The 24,938-nt window shown below is 38.7% G+C and overlaps 1 protein-coding gene across 2 annotated transcripts in view; it reads left to right on the top strand.

The window, feature by feature from the left end:
- Positions 1–24,938, top strand: part of LCLAT1 (lysocardiolipin acyltransferase 1) — a 192,815-nt gene that overhangs the window by 123,546 nt on the left and 44,331 nt on the right. Inside the window, exons 6-7 of one of the 2 annotated variants that reach the window (XM_079940668.1) lie at positions 3,763–3,825; positions 6,094–6,170. The exons of the other annotated variant lie outside the window; for it this stretch is intronic. Coding sequence (XP_079796794.1) covers positions 3,763–3,825; positions 6,094–6,170 — 140 coding nt within the window. The remainder of the gene's footprint in view (positions 1–3,762; positions 3,826–6,093; positions 6,171–24,938) is intronic. 2 annotated transcript variants of the gene reach the window in all.

The following is a 24,938-nucleotide window of genomic DNA, read 5'->3' as shown; positions in this document are numbered from 1 at the left end:
GGCCATAAGGTTAAAGCAAACCACATGCTCGGAAAAAGCATGACCATTTCTGAAGGACTTGAGAGAAAGATCTTTGGTTCCTCACAGAGGACATTGTGCACTGTCGTGCCCAGCAGCCTCACAGCATCTTTAATGTTAACTGTTCCACGTAGCCTCAGAGCGCTTGCCCACATGGGCTAATGGCAGAAGGAGAAAGAGTAGTTCAGTAAAAACAGCCTCATAAGAGCTCCAAACATTGTCTTAACTCTAAAGGTGTGGAGAGACCGCATGTCCTTCAAATCATTCTCCACAAATGGTATTTTACTCACTGAGCTTTGGATGAGAATTGGTTTGTACAGATTTTGGTTACTCTTCATAAAGCATCTACTGTGCAGATATTTTGTATCACGAGCTAAGTACAGGTCCAGGGGCTTTACTCGTAGGTGGAAATGGGTATAGGCTTCTCTTAGGGAAGCTGAGCCTGCTGAGGTTTTACTCAGGAACTAAAGGTGACTTTGCGTCTGAGCTGAGTGGCCAGTGTGGCCTGCAGAAAACAGTTGAGACTCATGTGTTTTTGTTTGCAGTACTTAACAGAATGGTGCCTTGCGCATGGTCAGTAGACCACTGCCCGAAGCTCAGTGCCTGTCTGTGTGGCCGTTCTCACCTTGTTTCTGGCTGTAACTCCATGTCCTCTGTTCTAGCCAGGTCGAACATGCTTTTCTCATGCTATTCCTTTTCCTGAACTGTTCCCAGTCATCTGGGTAGCTCCTGTTGGTCCTTCAAGACAGTTCAAATGCCCTTTACATTTCAGACAATCTCTTGACCAGGTTCTTGGGCTTCTTTCTTCTTACTCTCATCATATTCCATGCGTTTGTCAGTCACTTTTTTCATATTTTCTGTAATCAGTGATTTTTTTTTTTCTTTTTTGGTCCATCTCTCACTCGGACTCTGAGCTCCTTTAGGGTAGGTGCTGTGTTTTGTTGATTTTTATAGCTGAGGTCCTAGTGTCATGAGTATTACAGGTACTCAGTATAGATTTGTACAAATTTTTGTAGCTGCTGTTTTCAGCATCTCACACACATGCACTTGTGATTAGTAATGCCCCCTACCACCTTCAGTATTCACTGTAGGATACATGTAAGGCTGATTTCCCCGCCCCCCAGATTATCTATACTATTAGAAGGGACATACGGAAGCATATTATTTGCAACTTACATGAACAAGCTCTTGGCATTTGATCATGTAAAAATCAGTATGGAATTGTGGTTCTTAAATGTTTCCCGGTTTATTAGTATTTCTACTCAGCGAGTTTCAGCCTCTGAGATAGTCCTGAGAAGACAGTCATTGCAGCCTTGTGCTTCTCTGTACCACTTGACTTCAGTAGGAGAAAAATCTTGTTCTGGGGGTATGTACTATTTCTCTAACACCGGCCAGCTATAATAAATGCCGACTAGTGTGAAAGGTGAGCCTCAGTGATGAGTTCATGTCTTATGGCACCATTAATAAAAATCCTCAAAATACATATTCTCCAATTGGTGAGATTACCATTTTCACAAATGAGTGAAAATTATATACAAGCTGTATTTTACTCATTCAAAATGCCTAAGTATTGATACTCTGTTATAATGTTTATATTATTTTCTTAAGAGTAGTACACTGAAAAATGCTGATAACTGTTGACACTTACAAAATATGTTTATTTTAAAATTTAGAATTGTGGAAGAAGCTTTGTAAGTAAAATTTGTGGAATTGTCTTCGAGTGATAACTTTCTGTAGGCTGTATACTGACTGTAAAGAATATTGTTACATACATTAAACCCTTCTTTCAGTTTTTCCTTCTGAAAGCATTAGTGAGACAGCTGAACCAACAGCAGAGAATGCTGGCAGCTCTGCCATAATGGTGTTATCTCACCGAGTGGCAGCTAAGCACCAAATCTTTATGTCCTTATAATGTTGTTTTGAAGCAAAATAAGAGTTTCAGTGCGTGTGCACAACGTATGTAACAATATCATACTTCAGCTTCCTGTTCATATGAAAATCAAAGTTTATTCTCACCAAAGCTGAGAATGTTGGCCTGAATCTAACCTCTGTGGACACTTTAATCCAGAAATTCATCTGAACAGGAAATTATGCCTGCCTTTTTGTTTTATATGGTATATAATTTCATTGTGGATGTATCATTTTTCTTTTCTGGGCTTGTCCTAAAAGCCTTACAGCTTTAACTTGTTTCTCCTTTTTTCTGAGCATGTGTCCCATTTCCATATTTTTAAAGGTTATGCCCTTTCTCTTTTAGCTTTATAGATTTTTTTCTTATTCAAAATAGTTTTTCTATATTTTTTCCAGTTGCTAGGACCTTTTCTCGTTTTGATTTTGTTTTTAAATAAATTGATGTTTGTTTTGAGTATTGCAAAGGTATTGTTAAAACAATACTGACCTTGCTGGTGTGCGTGAGTGTGTGCTTATGCGTGTGCACATGCAAACCAAGTTCATGTGCCCTCACTTTTTAAAAATAGATTCTGATCAGAAATCAGTGCCACAGGAACATGAAACTAAATATAGAAGTTATTTGCTTATTAATGTTGAAAATTATCTGAATAGCTTTCTAAATGAAAGAATTTTTTTCCATTTTATTTTGCATAATTATATAAAATAATTATGTTTACATTTACTATTATATATTTTATAATATAAGCATCCCTGTATTTATCATTTGATTTCTAAGAGCGCCCAAATGTACTTTGTCATAGAATCTGGACTGAGCAGAACAAGTCCTGGGCAGTTATCCTAAGTTGGCCTTTCTATGCTACATGAAATGTAAGGTGTTGAAAGTATGTTAGTAACTTTCTAATTCACCTGCTTTCTCATAACAAAGTTATGTAGGAGAGGAAAGCACACGTGTTCTCAATAGCTTTCATTCTCTCTGCACCTAAGTACTGCATTTGACCACATGGAGCAAATTGCAGGTATTCTCCTTCTTGTAAGAATACTGACTTGTCAGAGCATGCATGTACATACAACATGCCTATTTTAGTGTGTTTATTTTGTGATAATTAGTAACTTAATACATAATAATTTTCATTGTGACTTAGTCATCTTTTTCATAAGGAATAATAATTGAAAGAGAAATTAAATATAACCACTAACGTACATTTATTTCTTAACCTTTGTTTTATCAAGTGCCTTTTCCAGGCATAGTCTCATTTGAATGTAAAAAACAGCAATCTACAATGTGTTGGATTGTCTTCGTTCTAATACTTTACATGAATAAAAGTTGCCGTCATAAATCTTTGAACAGCAAGTGTCCTGTTTGAGCTCTTCTTGTCTTTGTTGTTCTCTGTTGCTCATGTTACATGCCTGTTTGTGGTGACTAAGATACTCCTCACAAATACTTGAGTACTGTTAAGTAAACAGCTGTCTGTAATTCCTTGTTATTTATTATATAGAACACACTTTAAAAGAATCTACAGTGTGTGGTTATTTGTAGACTTAAACAACAAGCCTTTGATACAGTGAGGGTGCTACATAATTTTTAGATGTTAAATATGAGAAATTTGTGTTGAGAGTTGTCTTATCTGTAGGTTAACAACTGTTTGCTTTGATAGATATTACCTCCCCAAACTCTGCATTCTTTGGCTTAATCTTGCATTGTATAAATGTAGTCTGAAAATAGTTTGGGGTTCCATGTGGAAATTTTGACAAAACTTTTGAGACTGCTGTACAAAAGTTTTAAAATCCTGTATTCATAGTTTATTTATGATTTACATCTTTCCCATTTCCTCATAGATTTGAAATGGCCTTTAGCAGAAGATAAAATAAGAAAAACATGGCTCACGGTGTCAAAGCCAGGTATTAAAGTATGTGTGTGCATAGGGCTTGAGGGGAAGACGTATTATTATCCAAGCGAAGAAAAACTGCTTCAGTCAAACATAAACCTTAGCAGTGACCTTCTTAGAAGTCAAGGCATAAGGAGTCGTCCTAGATTTTACTCATTGCACTAAGCTCTTGGTGATTTACAATGTTGATGAGCTAGTTTATAGCAGAAAAGGAAGTATTAGTCAATGTCTTTTCTGGGCACGGTTATCACTGCTCTTGGGTAGGAGATCTCACTGAGTTCGGTTAACTAGCACTCCTCAAAGCTGGACAACAAACTGTTCCTATTTTTGCAGACTGCTGTTAGTTGTTATTATAAAAGATCTGCCACTTGGCCCTGATATGCTTCCAGTCAGGAGAGGCACTTCGCACTGTTGGTGTGAGTATATGGAAATTACTTTGAACATTCTTTTCTGGGTCAGGGGATTTACTTGCTTTCATCCAGAACAGAATTTTAACAACCACAATACATTCATAATAGTAATCCAAGCAAAGTTTCCAAATAGTTTACGAATTAATCTTTGTTAACGAAATTATTAATAACCTTTCTGATCAGTAAAAATATCATTAATATGTTGGTTCCAATATTAGTTTCCTTAATAATTCAAGTAGACTGTAGCTGCCTCTTATGTTACTAAATCAGTCATAATGAAGGCTTATAGTTTAATACCTTAGGGATGGATATTGGTGAGAACTGAAATTAGGAAGGATTTGATGGGAAATACTGACTTTTGTTTAGACTTGACAGATGAACAGAATTTGGGCAATGGGAAGCATGTCATAAAGTTTGTCCTGTATGCATTAAATTTAAAATTATGATGAAAGGTGTTTGTATTTAGATATTCTAAAGAAAATACCTTTTTTTCTGTAAATGCAAATAATCTGAATCTTAGGTAAAGCCTATTTTTATAGTTGATACTATATGATTAAGGCATGCTGGTGACAGCATGAAAATAAAAAATTGTGATGAACATCTTCGTGTGTTCACATTTGGAAAGTTAGTGTATGATCAAGTACCATGGAGACCGTATACCAGGCAGAAGAGAAGGGTGGAAGTGAACTGGCAGAGCAAGGGGAGAGTTTAGGGAACCAGGGCTTGAATTAGATCCTGAGGAACAACAGGATTTGATTTGCTAAAGATACTGGGAGAGTACAGTCGGGCTTGGAGATCCAGTGTTGGAGACTGCCCTGACTGGAACCCAAAGTTCATCCTTTTAAGTGGTAAGAGCTAGAGTTAGAGAGGTAGTCTTGGTTGTTGTGAAGTCTCACTTCTAACAAAGTGAAAAATAAAAGGAGTCAGAAATGGTGGGAGTTGTGAAGGTAGTATTTAGGACTATAAATATTCTGGGACTGGTGAGTAAATTGTTCCCTTCTTAGTATTCTAAGAGAGTTGATTATCTTCCTAAGCAGTTTACTACTTGTTCTCAGATAAAATAAGATCTGTTGGCTTTCCATCACCATAGTCATCCCAAAATAGTCTTTTATTTTGAGATTTCTGTATTAATTATGTTCAATTTAAAGGAAGACTCAGTATAAGTAATTGCATCTCATGTTTTTTTTACATCTCTTTTGATCCATGAGTGAGGTATTTGCAGAACTGTATGATGGCATATAGTAGGAAAAAAGTATGATTCATCCTAATTACAAAGCTGTTTCCTAAGAAAGAATCATTGGAGAAATATCTTATTTGTGTTTTTACAAATGGTTTTGACTTAAAAAAATCTTGCCTTTTCTGTGTATGGCTGTAAATGGCCATAATTTTATATTGCAGTTTTTTTGTGTGTGGGACCACTTACTTAGTGCCTGTCACCCCTAGTGATCTACAGAGTTAGCCATAAAATCTAAGCCCCATCCCCTAATACCTACCCCAAACTTTAATAGCTGTGCCTTAAACCTTGTTTTTAACGTTCAAAACCCAGATAGGGAGTCCCTTGATATGTATTGACAAATATTGATTTCATCTAAATCAATCTTTTTCAGCAGTAGTTGGCCAATTTGCAAAGTTCAATACTCGTGGACTTTGATGGATTCATTTTCTAAAACATTAGCAACTTATCTGAAATTCTAGGTGCCAATAGAATCTTTGGATATAAAGCCTTAGAAGAATCCTCTGGGTACAACACTAGGATGTATTTGTTGACCTTAGAGTAGTTTCACAGGAATGGGGGTGCCAGAAACCAGATGTGAGTGGAGTGCAGATTGATGTGAGTGAGTGGAGACAGCAAGTTTACATGCTTCCTACAGGGAATTTGCTGATAAAGGAGAAGAGAGAGCTGGAGCAGTCAACAGAAGGGGAAGCCACATCAAGGATACTAGGGGAGGTGAGTGTTTTTAAAGGCTGAGAAAACTTAATAGAGGAAAAGCTGGACGAGAAATGGATGAATGATGGAGCAAATTTTCTGAGAAATCAGGAGGGGTTAGGAACAGAAACAAACTTAAGGGGATTCCTCATTTTCTAAGGCAGGAAGCAAGGCTGAACTTGAATATATATTTTGGTTTGGGGAGTAAAGGGTGAGAAAGTGAGGGGTGCTCTGATGAAAGGCTCTTCTATCAGGTCAGAGGTTACGTGGTAATGTGATGATTATGGTAGGGAGGGGAGGGGACAGAGGTGAATAATGAGAGTTTGGAATAGTTGCTGTGGAAAATGAGAAAAGGAAGCTGATAAAAACAATAAAAAGCATTGCTGAGCTCTCCGACCTCGTGCTACAGGCCCAATCTAACTTCCCACTGTAGCTTTAAGCTCCATCCAAAGTGGAGACTCACTTTGCCCTGCACTGACCTCACTCCTTCTCTTCACCTTCTGCAACCGTCTTATGTCTTCTGCCTTTCTTCAAACCTACCTGTTCTCTTATGCCCAGCTCAGGTAGATCATTTCTTGACCTCTTCAGCTGGCAGTGCTATCTATCCCCCTCCAGTCTTCTACAACAGCTGAACCACTCTTAAGAATTGTGTAATTTGCAAATATATTTTATCTTCTTTCCTAGATTGTAGGTTCCTTTGGGGTAAGAATCATGAGTTTGTCAATGTCTCTGTTTCTCTTTCTCTCTCTGCCTAGGGCAGTGCTCCTGTGTTGTTCAGTAAAAGTGAATGAATAAATTAATGAATGAAGTAAATCCACCAGATTATATAAGAGTGGTGGATGGACCTCTCTATGAACCAGTTCATTTTATTTTGTACTTTAATTAGCTCCTTTGTGGGTGGGTATCTAAAGTGTTGGCCCACACAAATTTAAGACATAGCTAAGTTAGCTAACAGATATAACTAGTCATTTATTGTGTATTAATTAGGAGGATATTGTTGTGGCTTATTGTTAAAATAAAACTCAGTATTTAGATCCTAATTAATTTGTATTACAGAATTTTATTTGGTATTATTCATTTGAGGAGCTAAACCAGAAGTTTCTCAGATGCTTCTAATTGCCTCTTTTGCCATATGGATATAGAAGTACAAATAGCAATCACAATTCAAATTCCATTTTTATAAACTCCAAGATCATAGGCTTCATTGGTTCATTGAAGTGCAGTAAAAAGTAGTCTTCTGCATCACCACAGCAATAGCAGCACTCCCTACCTGATTGCCATTGCCCCTACCCAAGGCCCAGCACGTACATACTTGAATTTTTTCCTTATTTCAGCGATACTGGTCCATCCATTTAGATCCAGGTTTTCCTACCTCAACCCCAGCACAGTATCTCGCAAGATACTGCTAAAATGTCACACTCTCACCTTGGGGAAGAGTGGTCAGAACAGATAAAACCTTCAAATTCTAGGTCTGTCTGGGGACATTGTCCAGAGTAGGCCAATGTATTATCAAGTGAAGTGAATATAATGCAGAGGAAGGAGGAAAGGAAATCTTGCCGAAAACTGCCATCATTTCTGTGCCAGTGTCTGCCTATAATGTTAAATTTCCACTCATTGGATTTTTCAGGCTCCTAGGTATTGGTGTACATATCGTATCTGGTGTTTTCTTTGGATAATCACTCAGGATTTTAACTTTGTTTTAGTTTTGTTTTTTTCCCTGCTGAAATATTACATAGAGATATTTGAAATGGGCAAGAAGATGAGAGAAAAAGGATCACTACTAGTTTTGGCCATCTCGTCCATGAAGCTTCCTGCTTCTATCAGCTAGAAATAGTCTCTCCCTTCCCTGAATTTATGTAGCCATTTAACTGTACTTGTATTAAGACAACTCAGTTTTAGCCAGATATGGAAGCAACCTAAGTATCCATCAGCAGATGAATGGATAAAGAAGATGTGGCGCACACACACACACACTGCCTCTCCCTCCCTCTCTCTCTCACACACACACACACACACACACACACACACACACGGAATACTATGGAATACTACTCAGCCATAGAAAGAACGAAATAATGCCATTTGCAGCAACGTGGATGCAACTAGAGATTATCATACTAAGTGAAGTCAGAAAGAGAAAGCTGAATACCGTATGATATGACTTACATGTGGAATCTAAAACATGACACAAATGAACCTATGAAACAGAAACAGAATCATGGACATAGAGGAGAGACTTGTGGTGGCCAAGGGGGAGGGGTTTGGGGGAAGGATGGAGTGGGAGGCTGGGGTTAGCAGATGTAAGCTATTATACAATATATGGAATGGATAAACAACAAGGTCCTACTGTACAGCACAGGAAACTATATTCAATATCCTATGATAAACCATAATGGAAAAGAATATATAAAGAATGCATATATATGTATAACTGAATCACTTTGCTGTACAGCAGTAATTAACACAACATTGTAAATCAACTATACTTCGATTTAAAAAGAAAGAAATTTTGCCATTTACAACAACATGGGTGGGTCTGGAGGATATTATGCTCAGTGAAATAAGTCAGACAAAGATAGACAGATACTGTATGTTTTCACTTATATGTGGAATCTAAAAAATAAAACGAATGAATATAATACAAACAGACTCATAGATGCAGGGAACAAACTAGTGGTTATCTGTGGGTAACTAACTAGTGGTAAGGGTAGGGAAAGATGGCGAAGGTGATTAAGAGGTGTAACTTAGGTGTAAAATAAATAAGATGGAAGAATATATTGTACAACACAAGGAATACAGCCAAAATTTTATAATAATTTTAAATGGAATAAGTCTATAAAGATATCAAATCACTATATTGTACACCTGAAACTAATGTAACACTGTAAATCAACTATACTTCAGTTTAAAAAAAGATGGCCCAGTTTGTGTTGCAGTTGCATACATGAACCTCACTTTTCTACACCGTTAGCCTGTTGCCTACTCTGCTCTTGCTCCCCTTTTTTCCCAGCCCTCAATACATATAACCAAAAACAGCTTTGTTGTTTCAGTTGTTAAGTATACTGGTTAGCTGATTCATATCTAGAATGGCTTATTTTTAAGAGGGCTTCTTGGTGACTTTAATGAATCCATTCAGGATATCTTATGTTTTGTAGGTGCAGATGCCACAGTCTTAAAGAAGTTTAAAGAAGATCACTGCTTTCATAGTGCAGAGATTGATGGCATATGGCTACACTCTGACAGTATTCTAGAAGGTTCTCTGGATTTCTTCTTGTAATTGTCTAGTTAATTATTGTCTAAAATTGGTCATAGTTGATGATGCAGCCTAAGGAAAGAAAAAATCTTTCAGTGATGACAATTAGCCTGACTTTTTTCTGCTTTAAGGTTCCTAGACCTCTGTAATGATTAGAATCCATAAGAACTGGCAAAGCTATTCTAGAGCCTGATATTAAGGTCTTGTGTCTTCATTGAGGTCCTTTGCTTCTCAAGCACATCATGAAGTATCAGTGATCTTTCTTTCAAACAACGTTTCTTGATGCCCATGGGAAAGGAAGAACCAATCGCTGTCCTGATAAGGAACCAACATCACTGTATTTTAAAAACTCTAGGCTTCCTTAAATGACATAAATAAAGGTAAAGTGTTAGATATAAGAGTGACTTTGTAACAGCCAAGTTACAATCTCTGTAAGAGAAATATGAGCTAAATAAGAGAAGTTATCTCAGTCATCTGTGGGGTGGCTACTTTCCTGTTGCCCTCTCAAGTGAAAGCAATTCATCGTCACATCTTACTACCTTATGATGTTCTTAATTCACCTCTGACTTAATGTACCTTGGAGTTCAAAAAAATTTTTTTGATTCTTTTTTGAGCCTTTTGTGTCTAAATACAGCAACTTTTACTCCTCTCACATATCAGTCAAACCGTCTCTCCATTCTCTGCCTCAGCCTTCATTTCAGTGTAGAGAGGAGACTTAGCACCTGGCTTAGCCTTCCACTCCATCCCTGGTCAAGCCATCCTCGTAGGTAATTTCATGTATGTGATGACACATTGAGCTCAGTTTCTTGATCTCCCCGTTATCCATGCTGCTTCATACTTTGAATTTTGTCTTCTGGATTTGCTCTACCTGTTAAATATTAAATTTAAACATCTCATTCTCTGATGACAGTCTCATATTACAACTGTCGGTTAGTTATGCCCCCTGTAGCTGTTCTTTACTCTCGTGAAGATCTCTCTTCCCTAAATGCCTTTATTCTTTTTCCCTATTCATAATCATTCACCTGCCTGCACTCTTTTCTCCAGTCCCAGTTATACTCTGTGGCCCATCCTTTAAACCATATTCTTGCCAGTATCGTCAGCACCTTAGCCCTAGTGCCCACTCCTGGTAGACGTGCAATCCTGGGTCTCGCCAGCTGACTGCCTTTGCTCTACCTGCACTGGCTTTGAGCTCCACTGGAGAAAATCCCCCAAAGCATTCAGATTACTGCCAAAATAAATTCTTTGTTGCTGTATTAGTTTTCTAGGGCTGCTGTAACAAATTACCACAAACTGGGTTGGCTTAAAACAATAGAAACTTATTCTCTTACGGTCTGGAAGTTAGAAGCCTGAAATCAATGTGTCAGCAGGCACGTTCCCTCTGAAGTCTCTAGGGAAGAATCCTCTCTTGACTCTTCTGGCTTCTAGTGGTTGCCAACAATCCTTGGCATTCCTTGGCTTGTGGCGACATAGCTCCAATCTCTGCCTCTGTCTTCACGTGGCCTTCTTCCCTGGGTCTGTCTTCTTCTTACAAGGATCCACTCATTTTGGATTTAGCCCCCGGCCTAATTCAGTACAGCCTTATCACAGTTTAACTAATTACATTTGCAAAGACCCTATTTCCAAATAAGATTACATTCTGAGGTTCCAGTGGACATGGATTTGTGGGGTGGTGGGCGGCGGTGGGGATGGACACTCTCCAACCCAGTATAGTTGCGGATCTCCAAAGAACCCTCAGTGCTGGCTGTTTTTCTGTATTTTCCTGGCCAGTTTTCCTGTTCTCTGCAGTAGCAATTTTAAGCCTCCCCTGCCCATCTTCAACACTCCAGCGCCCATCCTCCTGCCCCCATTTCTTTGGCAAAGAAATCAGACACCATCAAACCAGAACTCCCTTCTCTTTCTTTCCTCAGACCTACAGATTAGCTGAATCTATACTCATTGCTTCCTGTTGTAATGAAAGAGCTCATCCTCCTGTCTAAAATTTCATTTCATTTTTTTCCATCTCCACAATGTATCCCATAGCCTTCTGCCCCCTCAGGAAACTTCAATTTAAACTCTGTCCCCTTTCTTTACCATAGCTTTAAACTTGAACTTACTAATGGTTCCTGTCTTCAGCATTTAATGTCATTCAGATGTCTTCAGTCTTTAAAAAGAAAAAGGAAAAAACTGCACAATTGCACAACACTTTTCAATCCCTGCCCCTAGTCCAACTTTCCCTCTACCTCTTTCTTCCCTTCAGATACAAGCTTCTTAGAAGAGCTGGGGACGCTGTCACTACGGCCTCACCCCTAATGGCTTCATGAGCTCTGTAGTCAGTCTCCCACCCCCGTGTCCCACTGAACTGGAACTGTCTCCTGTGTCGTAAAACCCAGATCTTGTCCCTTTTTGCCCCATCACCAACACTTGACCCTGATGGACATTTCCTTCTTCTAGAAACATTCCCTGCCTTGAGGGTAGTTTAGGGAGAATTGGGGGCCAGGATAAACTAGATAGAACTAGAAGACTTCTGAGATCTCCCTCACTTCTAGGAAGCTGATGATTTTCTGAGATTTCAAGAATCTTCAGTTCTTTTTGTTTATAAAACTTCTTGGCAATTTGTGGTTATTTAAACATGGTAGTGCTTTAAAAAAAAATAACGTTGACTACAGAATGCAACATCTTTCTCATGCGGTTACTGTAATTTCAAAGAGATTATTTTTAGTAACTGTATTTGTTATTATAAAATTTCTCAGAAATAGAAAACCCATTAGGGAAACTTTAAATAGAAACTGGCTGTACTGAATTTAAAATTCTAAGATTCAAAGATACAGACTCTGAGGCATTAAGTTATCTTTTGAAGTTCTGAAGCCTGAAATGTCCTCTTGTAAGAATATAAGGTGTTTATATGTATAAAGATAGGCTTCTTATATAATTTAATTTTACAGAGAGTAGGATGACAAATAATATAAGAGAAAATGGAAACTAAATGGTATGAGTTAAAACTTGAAGTTTATAATCTCCTCCCTTTCCTAACAATATCTATAGTATGAAGAACTCAGCTGTTTACGGCAAAGGTTTTTTTTTTGAACAGTTCTCCCTTTAGACAAATAGTTTGACTCTTGATTTGAATTAAATCAAGTTGCTCCACTTGATTTTAATTCAAGAACAATGTTTAAAAGATAATTCCAAATGTCCCCAAGTCTTCCTGGCCTAGAGATGCAGATGAGTTTGGGTTAATATCAAAAAGTCCTATCTTGGAGCCCCTCCTGCATGGCTGCTGAACCTCATCGTCTCTGTCCAAGTGTCCACCAAGAATTTCCAAGTCTTGCTGTCTCATGGGCTCTGACCTTCTGGTAGAAGTTCTCCCTGCAGTCCATGGGCATGAGACACTGTGTTACTGCCTTGGGTATGGCCGCATGTCTCCCCAAGTTGCCAGCTCCCCAAGGGCCAGGCAGCCCTGTATTCTCTCATCCTGACAGAAGTCCCTCTAGGAAGGAGTTCCTTGAACTTTTGATCAGAATCTTCTCTTTCCCTGGGACTCAGTCCTTGGGGAAAAGCACCTTGCCCTCCTCTTCTGCCCTCCTTTTTACCAGTTTCTGCTCCTGTGTCTGGGCCCCAGACATCCTCCTAAGAGGGTCTCTTTACTCTGCCCTACCATTTATGCACATAGAGGTGAGGAGGGGGCAGGAAAGCGGATGCAAAGTCATATGGAGCTGCTGGTACAGCTGTTGGGAGCCAGAGCTCCGGGATTCTGAGGCTTCAGACTTTCCCCTTACCTTTCAGTCTCTGCCCCTTCCCCCTCAATTTTGTCCAGCTGTAGCAAATTAATAAAACATCCAATGAAAGCCAATCAAAACTTTAAAAGTCTTCAAAAGTTGTTAAAATGTTTTCCCTTTCCAATCTGAATTGCTACAAACTTGATAGTTAAACAAGATTTTGATAAACAGTACATTTTGTAAATTCTGCAAATTGGTTGTTTAGCAAATTGGCCTGCTTTCCAGTTCATCAGATATTAAATCTCAGTTAGGTTCACTTGGAACTTCCTACTGCCATAGCCCTTTCATGACAGTGAACTTCAGAACACTTAAAAAAACATTATGTCTTCAAATTCCACATTTAGTTTTATTGAGAACAAAATGTTGTCATCTCTCTGGGGTTTATAGTTGGTGTATGCAACACAGTACCAAGAGGTCTTCTAGGATATCACGTTCTTTGCAACAGAGCTGGATGCTGACCTTGCTTTTATTTATTTTTAATTGGATGAATTGAGGAAGGGGTGGTACTGGAATCTGTATTTATCCTAAGCCTGGAGAATCACTGTGAGGGGTGCCATGTTGAGGAGAAAAAAGTAGAGAAAGGGGATAGTGTATTGCCAGCTACTAAAGATTTAAATTAAGACATACAGCTGAATAAGATTATATTTTTCTCCTGTTCACCTAATTCCCAAATTATAAAACTATTGAAATTGGATGTCTGTTCTTTAAGCACTAGTATTATTAGAGTGAATTAAGTTTATGTATTACACTGTAGAAATGAAAGCAACAAAACAAACCACAGATTTGTATACCCGTAGATAGATAAACTGTAAATAAAAGCTATTTTATCTTTGTTATTCAAAGCATATCAGTGTATTCTACTATAAAGGGATGAACTTCCACCCACTGGTTTTGTAGTTCCCTTTGGGTCTGCTATTGATTGTACAAGCTTTTTGTCTTTGACGAATGTTTAGCAACAGGCAAGGATGCTTTCTGGCTGTTTGTCCAGCATTTGAAAAGGACCCCTTGTAATAAGTCCCAGCATCCAATCCGCCTTCAGCTCTGCCCTTCTGGTGTATTTGATTTCACTCATATAGTCATTCTATTCCTAGAGTATCCAGAGAAGAGTCTTGGAACCTGATTTGTCTATAAGAATTCTGGATCCTTCTGCTTAGGAAGGGCCTTCATCCAAACTCCTAGTAATTCTAGAATATTTGTGGGTGAAGAAGATGTGGCTTAAAACATCACTTAAAATAGTTTTTGTCAGCTATTCACTTTAAGCTTCCAGCACTGATCTTATAATACTCTAACTAGGGCTTTTGAGAGATTGCTTTTTAGATAGGAAAAAAGGTAGTTGCTTAGCTATCTGTTAGCTGAAACAGTTTTATAGGTGGCAAGGAAATCACTTGACTTCTAAAAAGAAGTGAAGAATGCCTTAGAAAGAATAAGATTTGATTTGCCCTACCAAGAAGCAATAAATCTATTTATTAGCCATTCAGTGTGACGGTGGATCTAATATATATTCTGGGAGTGATGAGGCATGGCTCCTACACAGCAGAGGGGAAATAATAGGCAAATTACAAATTTGGAATGGAAATTTGACATTAAAACAGATCATCTTATGTTTCACTGCTTGAAACTCAGAGTTTTGGGAACTAATTATCTAGCAGCAGGTAGTAACATGGGAATGTTAAATATACATAGAAAACTCAGATACTTGAGCATGCAAAAGGGCCAGGTCAATGTATTTTTACACAAATAAAACAAGTTCAAGGTTGCCAAATATCATACTAAAACAAGAAAGAACGGTAAGTACCTATAAACCAGCAAGGATGTGCCTAACTAAGGCTAATTAACATGCCAGCCATTACTTTTCCAGATATCACTAATGAAATACACTGTATGATTTGTAACATCAAAGCATGCTGTGATGATACAAGTTCAATGTTCTAAAATGTTCTCTTCTTTTCAGTCCTTTAACTTAGAGCTAAATTTGGGTAGCTGATACGCAGTTTGCTTTGCATTTGTCAATCAGCAGATAAAAGGGTGCTACTTTCACAGGTTAGGGCATTGTAAAAACAGTTTGTATAACTAAAATTGTGTGTATTACAACTATAGAAGAAAAAAATGTTACTTTCCAAACTAGAGTGTGATGATCAACCTGCTAAACTATCCTCATCACATTTGTAAAATGAGGATATCTGCCTTTTAGGATTATTGTCAGCAACAAATGACATAATCTCTGTAAAGAATTTAGCTCAGTACTTGGGCCACACTTATGTGTTCCATAAACACATCATAATTATTACTAATTAGCCATTCAGGTACAGATCGCAGCACCTGAGCTTTGAGTTTAGCATTGAATTAAGAAGTAGACTATTTATGTTGCATCCTTTAAGGTGAAAACATGAAAGTCCTTTTGGAACTTTTTTTTTTTTTTTTTTTTTTTTTGCGGTACACGGGCCTCTCACTATTGTGGCCTCTCCCATTGCGGAGCACAGGCTCCGGACGCGCAGGCTCAGCGGCCATGGCTCACGGGCCCAGCCGCTCCGCGGCATGTGGGATCTTCCCGGACCGGGGCACGAACCCGTGTCCCCTGCATCGGCAGGTGGACTCTCATCCACTGCACCACCAGGGAAGCCCCACCCATTTCTTAGTACTGAATTCCTCCCATCTTTTATCTATTTTCTTTGAGGTACTTTCCTGTAATATATTATTACTGGTGTACAGCAAGCTCTCCTGACCTTCTTCCTTCTTGTCTGGTTTCCTATTCCTTGTCTTTTTCTTAGGCCCACTCTCTTCCTGATTCTTATAGTAGACCCAGAAGTTTTCTTCTCTTAAGTTTTCATCATTCATTCCAATCACTGTTGTACTGAGTACAGTTATGTGCCAGCTCTAACTTGCGCTACATTGGTACCTCCCCCTTATCTTCATTCTGCTAAACTTGAATTCTCAGTGCCTCCTGAACACATTGTGCTCATGCTCAACTGGAACATTTGCCCTTGTTTGCAATGCCGTTCTTACCCGTCCATCAAGACTCAGCTACTCTCAGCTTTTGCTGACCTTAATAAGGTACGTTTAAAAATAATATGTTAGGAAGGTTTATTTATATCAAGGTGATATTTATACTAGTGTTTTCAAATAATAGGCCTGCATAGTTTTCCAGAAGAGAGCCTGAATTTTGGGATTCTAAGTTTGAATATGGTATGCTATCACTTTTCAAATATTTTTACTACATGCCAAGAACTGTTGTAGTATTTCTGGGCGATTTTTCAACACTAAAGTTCCTCTGTGAGTGAAGATAATTATTGAAGTGGTAAAACAACCAAAGCAGAACACTAACTTTACTTCAGTATATTATTTCTTTTGGTTAAAGACCAAAAGACCAAGATTGTGGGTTTAATCCCATGTGGGCCAGTTAACTTCCCACCAACAAATACTTTTCAGTATTCACATGAATAGGACTAGTTTAGCACAAACCCATTTATCATGGTCAGTGCTGCAAGCTTCATATTCCAAGGTTAGCACATGCAGAAAATAATACATTTTAATGGAAGCATTTAAGTTATTTGGCAAGGTTTCTGTTTGCTTTTTTTTTTCAGTGCAGTGCCAGAGACATACCAACAAAGTGAAATAAACATTGCCTGTAAGTTCTTTATAAATAGTATAATTCAGTTGGTGTATCATATAAATAAAAAATTCAAAAATGCAGAAGAAAGGAATAGCATAAATTTGGGAACAAGACAGGCTTGGGGCCAACTCCAACAGTGGGCTATTAGGGCGAATATAGTGATGGGGCGGAAGGGGCAGCTCGTTAGGTTGGGATCCACCCAGCTTCCTTCTCAAAAGGCTTTCCAGTGCTAGGCTGCAGTAGTTAGATTTAATCAAGTAGACAAATAGAAAACCCATAGGGTTTTTACCAGGAAATAATGGGCTGATAAGTGTGTACGAGAGAGATTATCCTTGCAGCTATGTTAACAGTACAGCAGAGTAGATTACTGAGCTTTTAAAACCACAAACACTTTCTGCTACTGTGGATCATACTGGATCTTACCAGCAGCTTGGAAAATGCCCCTCAGAAGAGTGTATAGTTCATTCCTTCTGCACTGGACAACCAGGTCCAGTATTTGAACCCCAAGAGGTAACTTCTCAAGGCTCTCTTTAATTCATGAAGCCAGCCTTTAGGAAAATGGTTAAAGGGGTGAGGCTTGTGTTAGAGGCTCACCTCTTCCCTTCTGTGCTCCTCATCCTGGACTGAGATCCTGCTCATCTTCCACCATCTTAGGCTTCTACCTGGACACACAGGCATTAGGGGATTGTTCTAAACTCTGGACTTGTCCAAAATCATTAGTTCTGTGTCTCATTTAAGAGCTTTTCACAACCGGTTAGTCTAATCAGTTGTTTCTCCCGAATGCCTTTCTTTTTCTTCCTTTCTATGTATTATGCACATTCAGTAACGGAGAGCTTTTGTTTTAATGATCTGAAATACAGGAGTGATTCTAATTGCGGAAAGCTTAAGCACCATGGCCATCTACTTGGGAGGCTTTGTGGGCACATTGATCCTTGAATGGTGCTCTTTCAGTCACATTAACTCAGCCCTTGTTTCCCATCCCTTGTCTTTAGATTGATCACATTTAAATTTAGAGAAATGAGATCTCTAGAAATGGAGACTACAACTTTCTTTCCGAGACAGTAAAACATAATAACTTAGAACATTTCAATGAGGAAGGAATTGAGCTAGAATCATAATTCCATGTCTTCCTAGCTGTGTGACCTTGCTGATTTATTTAACATTTTATTAGTAAATGAGGGTCATAAAGCTTTACCTAACACACTGTGCTGCTTCAGTGAAATAAAATATATATAAGAAGCTTAGCACTAACATATAATGCAAATTATATAAGAAACAAAATACGTAAGAAATAGTATCTGACACAGAGTAAACACTCAAAAAACTATTTCCTGAAAGTTGTAGTCTTTGGTACAGGGAGTAAATCATCAAAGAAATTATTCAAGAAATGATCCCAGATTTTTCTAGAAAGATGAATGTCTAGATTGAGAGAGCCCAATGAGTGCGCAAGATAATGAAAGGAAAACACCTACCACAAATCATAATCATTATTAAATTTCAGAATACCAGCAACAAAACAAAGATCCTAAAAGCTTCGAAAGAGGGGAAATAACATTCAAAAGATCAGAAATTAGAATGGCATCACAATTGCCCAAAGCAACACTGGTAGAAAAAATAGAGAAAGTCCTTTAATCTTTTGGAGGAAAACGGTTTCCAACTAAGAATTCTGAATATAGCTGAATTCTCCATCAAGTGTGAGGACAGAATAGGTGTTGTCAACAATTTAATATCTCAAAGTTTACCTCTCATGCACCTTTCTTAGGGTGTTAAGGGAGGATGAATTCTAACAAAATAAAGAAGTAAACCAAAAAAGATAAAGATAGAAGATTCAGGAAACAAGGAAAACAGCCTAGGAAGGGAATCCCCAGGATGATGGTGAAGGAAGATCCAGGATGGTAGCTGCACAGCAGACCTCGAAGACTACAGTCCTGATCAAAGCAGAAGCATGGAGGGTTCCACGAAGAACGTCTCCAAGAGGATGAAACTGATAGACTGTCTGGTGTGTGTGAATGTACGGGAAGGAGATTTGTACTTCTGGCTAAGTTTGGGGATGAACTAATGGCAGGTCTCTAGAAAATTAAGCAAAGGGAAAAAAAAAGGCCGTTATTAACTCCAGGGAAAATGATTAGTAGCACAGGAAAAAAATGTAATAGTTACTATACAACTACATTGTGAATATCTGCCTTGTTTTTTAAAGTAGACACCATTGACCTTATCAATATTATGATATAACTGTATTAGGGCCATGGAGGAAGGGAGGAATGGGGAGAAATGCTATAAGAAATGCTACAAAAATCCTCATTTTTCATAGTAGGAAGTTGATAGATAACAGGAAAAATATTAAAAAACTTAGGAAATATCAGCGTAGGCATTTTACATAGCTATATGGAGGTAAACATGAAAATAAACAGCTTAAAATGTTAGAAATGATTATCTTTGGGGAGTGGCATTACAGGTTAGGGAGGAACTGGGCAGGTGATTGCTTTTTATATTGACTAGAAGCCACGATCATTACTAATGCTCATCAGTATGGTTCTCCTCTCACTCCATATGTGTCCAAGCTCCCTTCCAGCTAGTCAGGACCGTAGGACCAGCTCTGGCCTAGATAGAGCTGAAGAGGTGTGTGTCGTTTCCGGGCTACAACCCTGCGACAATTCAGATTCTCCTTCCCAGGCCTCAGCAACCCGCAAGGGACAAGGACAGACAGGAATGCATTCAGTAGTCTGGAAATCTTTCCTCTGTTCTTTAGAACTGTGACTTCTTAGCTTAGAGAAGACTAAGAAGATTAGGCAAACTTTTCTGGAGAGGGCCAGATAGTAAACATTGTAGGCTGTGCAGGCCATAGTTTCTTTTGCAACTGCTTATCTCTGCTGTTGTGGTGCAAGTGAATAAGGGTCTGTGTTCCACTAAAACTTTATTTATGGACACTGAAATTTGAATTTGATGACTTTCATGTGTCATAAAATATGTTCTTTCGATTTTTTCCCCAACCATTTAAAAATGAAAAAAACATTCTTAGCTCACAGGCTGCACAAACAGAGGTAGAATTGGCCAACCCCTGCTCTAAATATTCAAAGAATTGTTACTCACAAAAGCTAATAGTGATCTCAGGTGGCCTTGGCCAGCAGCGGCTTGAAGCAGGGTTTCAGTTCCCAGCCAGAGACTGAAGTCAGGCCGGGGCAGTGTGAGCACTGAATCCTAGCCGCTAGACCACCAGGGCCCAGTGGCCAGTGACAAGGCTCTGGCCCTTCGGCTTTGCAGAAAAGAATTCCCACAAAGATGGAAAGTAGTGAAACATGTAAAGTGTTTATTAGGAGGAAAAAGAGTACAGTATGTGGGGAAAGGCACACAGGCAGACTCTGAGAGAGAGTAGTGCCCTCGTGGTAGTTTCAGTCACTTATATGGGGCATTTCTTCCGGGTTTCCTTTGGCCAGTCATTTTGATTTACCTGGTTCTGAGTCTGTATTTGGTATATCTCAGGATCCTCCCATGTGTGTCCATGCATCTCTCAGCCAAGATGGATTACAGCGAAGAGGCCTATGGGTAGCCTTGACATCACTCCCCTTTTGACCTCCATGGAGCTTTCTAGTCGGCAAGGTCTCCTTGACTTTGAGAATGAGAAATATATGGTCTCTTATCTGGGCAGGGCCCAGCCTCCTCTCTCAGTTGTCCAGCTATTTTCATCTTGGAGTATTGGTCCACAGGGAATGAACTCCAGCTGTTCACCCTGGGGGGCCTATCTATCTCCTGACTCAATAGTATCATACTGTTTGTTTTTAGGAGACAGAAAACTGAGAAGTAGGAGTCCCCAGGGAATCAATTTCAGTCTCAAATTTCCTCACATAATGAGAGCATTTCTACAAATTAGAGCTGCCTACAATGAAAAAGGCTGCCCCAAGGTGTCCCTGTGCTTGAAAGTTTCACCCAGAGGTGGGAAGGCCCACTTGGTGTCCATGCACCCCTTTCATTCTTATATTTCATGGCCCTGTAAGACGATTACGAGGAATCATTCTGATAAAGCTGTTTTAATGTTTTCCAAAGTACAGTCACTTCCCACTGCTTTTAGGACAGTGCTTAGAAAAAATTAGACTAGAGCGTGTGTGTGAGGGGTGAGGGTGGGGGAGGCCATAAGTATTTTAAATTAAGCATTTGTGGTGCCAGGGTTTGCAAAGACGACTTGCTAGCTTAAACATGTTTGCACACAGCAGTATTTTCTAATTTAAATTCAATCCATCTCCAAACAGCCCTAGCCTAGACTAGCTGAAGGTATAAACTTCATTTTCATCTCATCAGGCCACCTGGAAGCTGCAATCAGTGAGTAGTCTTGAAGTCAATAGTCTGTCTGCTTCATTAAAATGTTAATTTCATGGCTTTAATTCTCTTTGTAAAATGTACCACTGCAGGACACTATATGCAGATTTATTCTAAAGCAGATCAATTTGCATGTCACATTTTAGTATATTTATTTCTCCAGATTTCTCTATGTATTGCTATTTTTAGGAATTGCTTTCGTGTTTAAAAAAGTGTTTAAACATCTAAGATATTTAAGGCAATTTCAGCCTGCAAAATTAATTTTTAAATAATTCTGAAAGCTACTTTCCTCATCAGTGACATAAATCCCACTTCTTGGAGTGAAATATACATCCCTTTTTTCCCCCTATGGCTCTGAATCTCCACCTTTAAAGAAAGATTCAGTAGCAGTTTTGGTGAACAGTCAGAATGAATCTAGATAGTGCCAGGTAGAAAAATGGATGAGCAAAATCTTTGTCATATGAAGTCTTCTCAATTATCTTTTATGTTTTGAAAGTGCCAATTTAAATACCAAGTTCACATTTTTACTCCTCAAAATCTTGAGTTCTGACTGATTTCCCACAAGGGAACATTAATCAAGAGATAACCAAGAGGCTGCTGCTGCACTGACAAAAACTAAGGCCCCCCTCGCAGTCAGTGCCCCAAACCAGTAATCAGAATGACTGCACTACACAAATGCAGATGACAGTGCTGTAGGGCCTAGACCCTTGTGGGTATCTTGGACTCTTCCTTACACACATGTGCCAGTACCTTTACATCTTGCTGATTTTCCTCATAACTATTTTCTCCTTTAGGTCTCCCTTGCAGACTTCCTTTCCTTTTCTGATCTCCAATGGAAAGACCATTCCCCAAAGTTCTGTCCTCTGCTGTCAGCTCTTTTCTCATTATAGTCTCTCCCTTAGAATATACCTCCATGCTGTGACTACCACTATCATCTGTTTGCTAATGATTCTCAAATTTATGCTTCTGACTAACCTGTCTCCTGAGGTCTGACCTACCTGGATCTCCAGTAGGTAGAGACACTTTATCTAGAAGTGTCTCTATCACCCCAAATACAATATTTCTAATACCAAACTACTTACTTTCTTCTCAGCTTCTCCATTTCTGTTCATCACTGCCACCATTTTTATATATTCATCAAGCCAGAAGTATTCTGGGAGATGGCCCACAAGGATTTAATGTAGGAAATAGAAGAATAGTTCATCTCTTCCTTTTGATGAATGCCCCAAATTTATCTTGTACTAGGCCCACTGAATAGAGTTAAGTACTTCTTAGCCCAAGCATACCCGTAAGAGTCTCTTCCCATTAACAATGACCCAGTGAAATTATAGTTCTCTCTCAGTCATGTACCTTCAACTTCCACTATGGCCACCATGCAGAGATTTATGTTACTCATCTTTAGGCATGGAGGATGGGGGGTTACTTTGATCAAGAGTTTCCAAATCATTTGAAGTTTTTATTGGAATGAACATAATTCCCAGACAGTCCTGAAATTACTCTGTTCTCAAGCTTCATAAGATAAAAGGTAACTCTAAATAAAATAAAATTCAAAAAAAAAAGATAAAAGATAGCTCAAGTCATCACCCCAGGGCTATTGGCTGCTTATGGGCTATAAATCGACCTGCCTTAGTGACTTTTTAAAATAGTTTAGCAAGTGGCATTCCACTTTGTGTTTCTTGGATAAGTAGCTCGTGCAACTCTTTTCTCAGCTACATGACTGAGGATCAGATACAACTGGGCTTATAATTCAGATCCAGTGAGAAAAGCAAGCACCCAATTTTCTGTCCAGTCTTGATACCATCATCACTAATTGTCCCAGGTGACTGGGATATATAAGTCATAAGTTTAAAGCCACGTAAGTTTAAAGTCACCGTTTTAAGATATTTAAAATCTCGTATTGATACTTGAATGAAAATGATTATTAACAAGGCTAAGACATTTTTATTAAGCCAGTTATGATAGTTAATTATCACTCACTCAGCAGATATTTATTGAATGTCTATAATGAGACAGCATCGAACTAAGTGCTATATGACATACAAAGACATTGTTAATACTCAGACATTACTCTTGAGGAACCTGTACAATCTAGTAAAATTTCTGACTGAGTTGGTGAGTTAAAAAAAAAAAAAATTGTAAGAACTACAAGATTAAAAGCTTTCTGCTTCCATATAATTCAGTGATGAATTCCTAAGGTCAGTTTTTGGAAGTTTCAAGTATTAATGCTTATGTAGGTATTCATAGGGGTCTAGAGCTGATTCTATGACTACTTTTAAGCCATTCTAGACACTAGTAAGATCAAGAATGATTTTTCAGGGAACACACACACACACACACAGACACACACAGACACACACACACACACACAGACACACACACACACACAGACACACACACACACACACAGACACACACACACACCAGAGTAGGAACAGCTTAGTTTGACATTGAAACCGACTTGGAGCTTGGGGCAGGATACAACATACACACACAGAGTTAAGTGATCTCTAATAAGCTGCATCCACAGCAGTACATGAGAGAAATATACTAAGTCAGCCTTAGAATGACTGAGCTTTTTTTCTAGACTGAAAGATACCAGAATATAAGTTTAGCCTTCATTTTAAATGTGCAAGCTAGCGAGTCTTATTGAATGTATTTTGCTATCAAGTTGCCTTTCCGAACTTCCTTGGTGTGGGCAATATTTTTGTATATATACTATGGTTAAGAAAGGTGGAGGCCAAATCTACAGAGAGATTTGAAGACAGTCAAGTCAGAGAGACCCAAAGTCATACTGTGACTCCAGCTGAGCCAGGTATAGAGTATTTCTATTTCTTTAGAGAGAAAAGGAAATATTGCCCCAAGAGTCACTGATGGATTTTCATGAGAATGCTGGATAGTAGCAGCACCATAGAGATAAAACTACAGACAGAGATGAATGAACCACAAGAGAATATTCATTTATATGGTCATCCTACTCACTTATAAACCTTCAGTTTTCTCTGCTAGGCTGGATGTAAGAGATACTTTACTAAAACGAGGTTTATTCATATTAAGTAGCAAATTTACTCATAGCAATGTACATTCACTGGAATAAAAGATAACCTAGGGGCTTCCCTGGTGGCGCAGTGGTTAAAAATCTGCCTGCCAATACAGCAGACACGGGTTTGAGCCCTGGTCCTGGAAGATCCCACATGCCGTGGAGCAGCTAAGCCCATGCGCCACAACTACTGAGCCTGCGCTCTAGAGCCGTGAGCCACAACTACTGAGCTTGTGTGCTACAACTACTGAAGCCCGCGTGCCTAGAGCCTGTGCTCCGCAACAAGAGAAGCCACTGCAATGAGAAGCCTGCTCACCGCAATGAAGAGTAGTGCCCGCTCACCACAACTAGAGAAAGCCCACGCGCAGCAACAAAGACCCAATGCAGCCAAAAATTAATTAAATAAATAAATAAATAAAAACATTAAGAAGATAACCTAGTTTACCCTAGGAATGTGATAGACCATACCATTTCTCACTTTATTACAGGTCAATGAAGGAACCATTTTAAAGTTCACATAGGAGCCCCTAATTCTTTCGAATAGAATTAGGTATTCATAATCATACCTAGAAGAGTAATGGAAAACTTTTCCATTTCAGAAACACAGGCAAGAAAATATACCATAGCCCAGTCCTTTTCCATTGGCCACGTTCTCAATTAGAACAGTGTGTTTCTTCCGCTCTGGGTAAATGTTGATTAATTGATGTTTTGTTTGTAATGTGTTTCAGAAATGGAAAGAATTTCAGTTATATTTGCAGTGTAATAAAATTAAGATATTTAAGTTGTCTAAAAGGCTTTTGCTGCCAAACAACTTTTTGAGAGACTT

This window comes from Stenella coeruleoalba (genome assembly GCF_951394435.1).
Source record: "Stenella coeruleoalba genome assembly, chromosome: 13".
NCBI lineage: Eukaryota > Metazoa > Chordata > Mammalia > Artiodactyla > Delphinidae > Stenella > Stenella coeruleoalba.
Note: the sequence above shows the minus strand (reverse complement) of the source record. Positions and strands in the feature narration are given on the sequence as shown.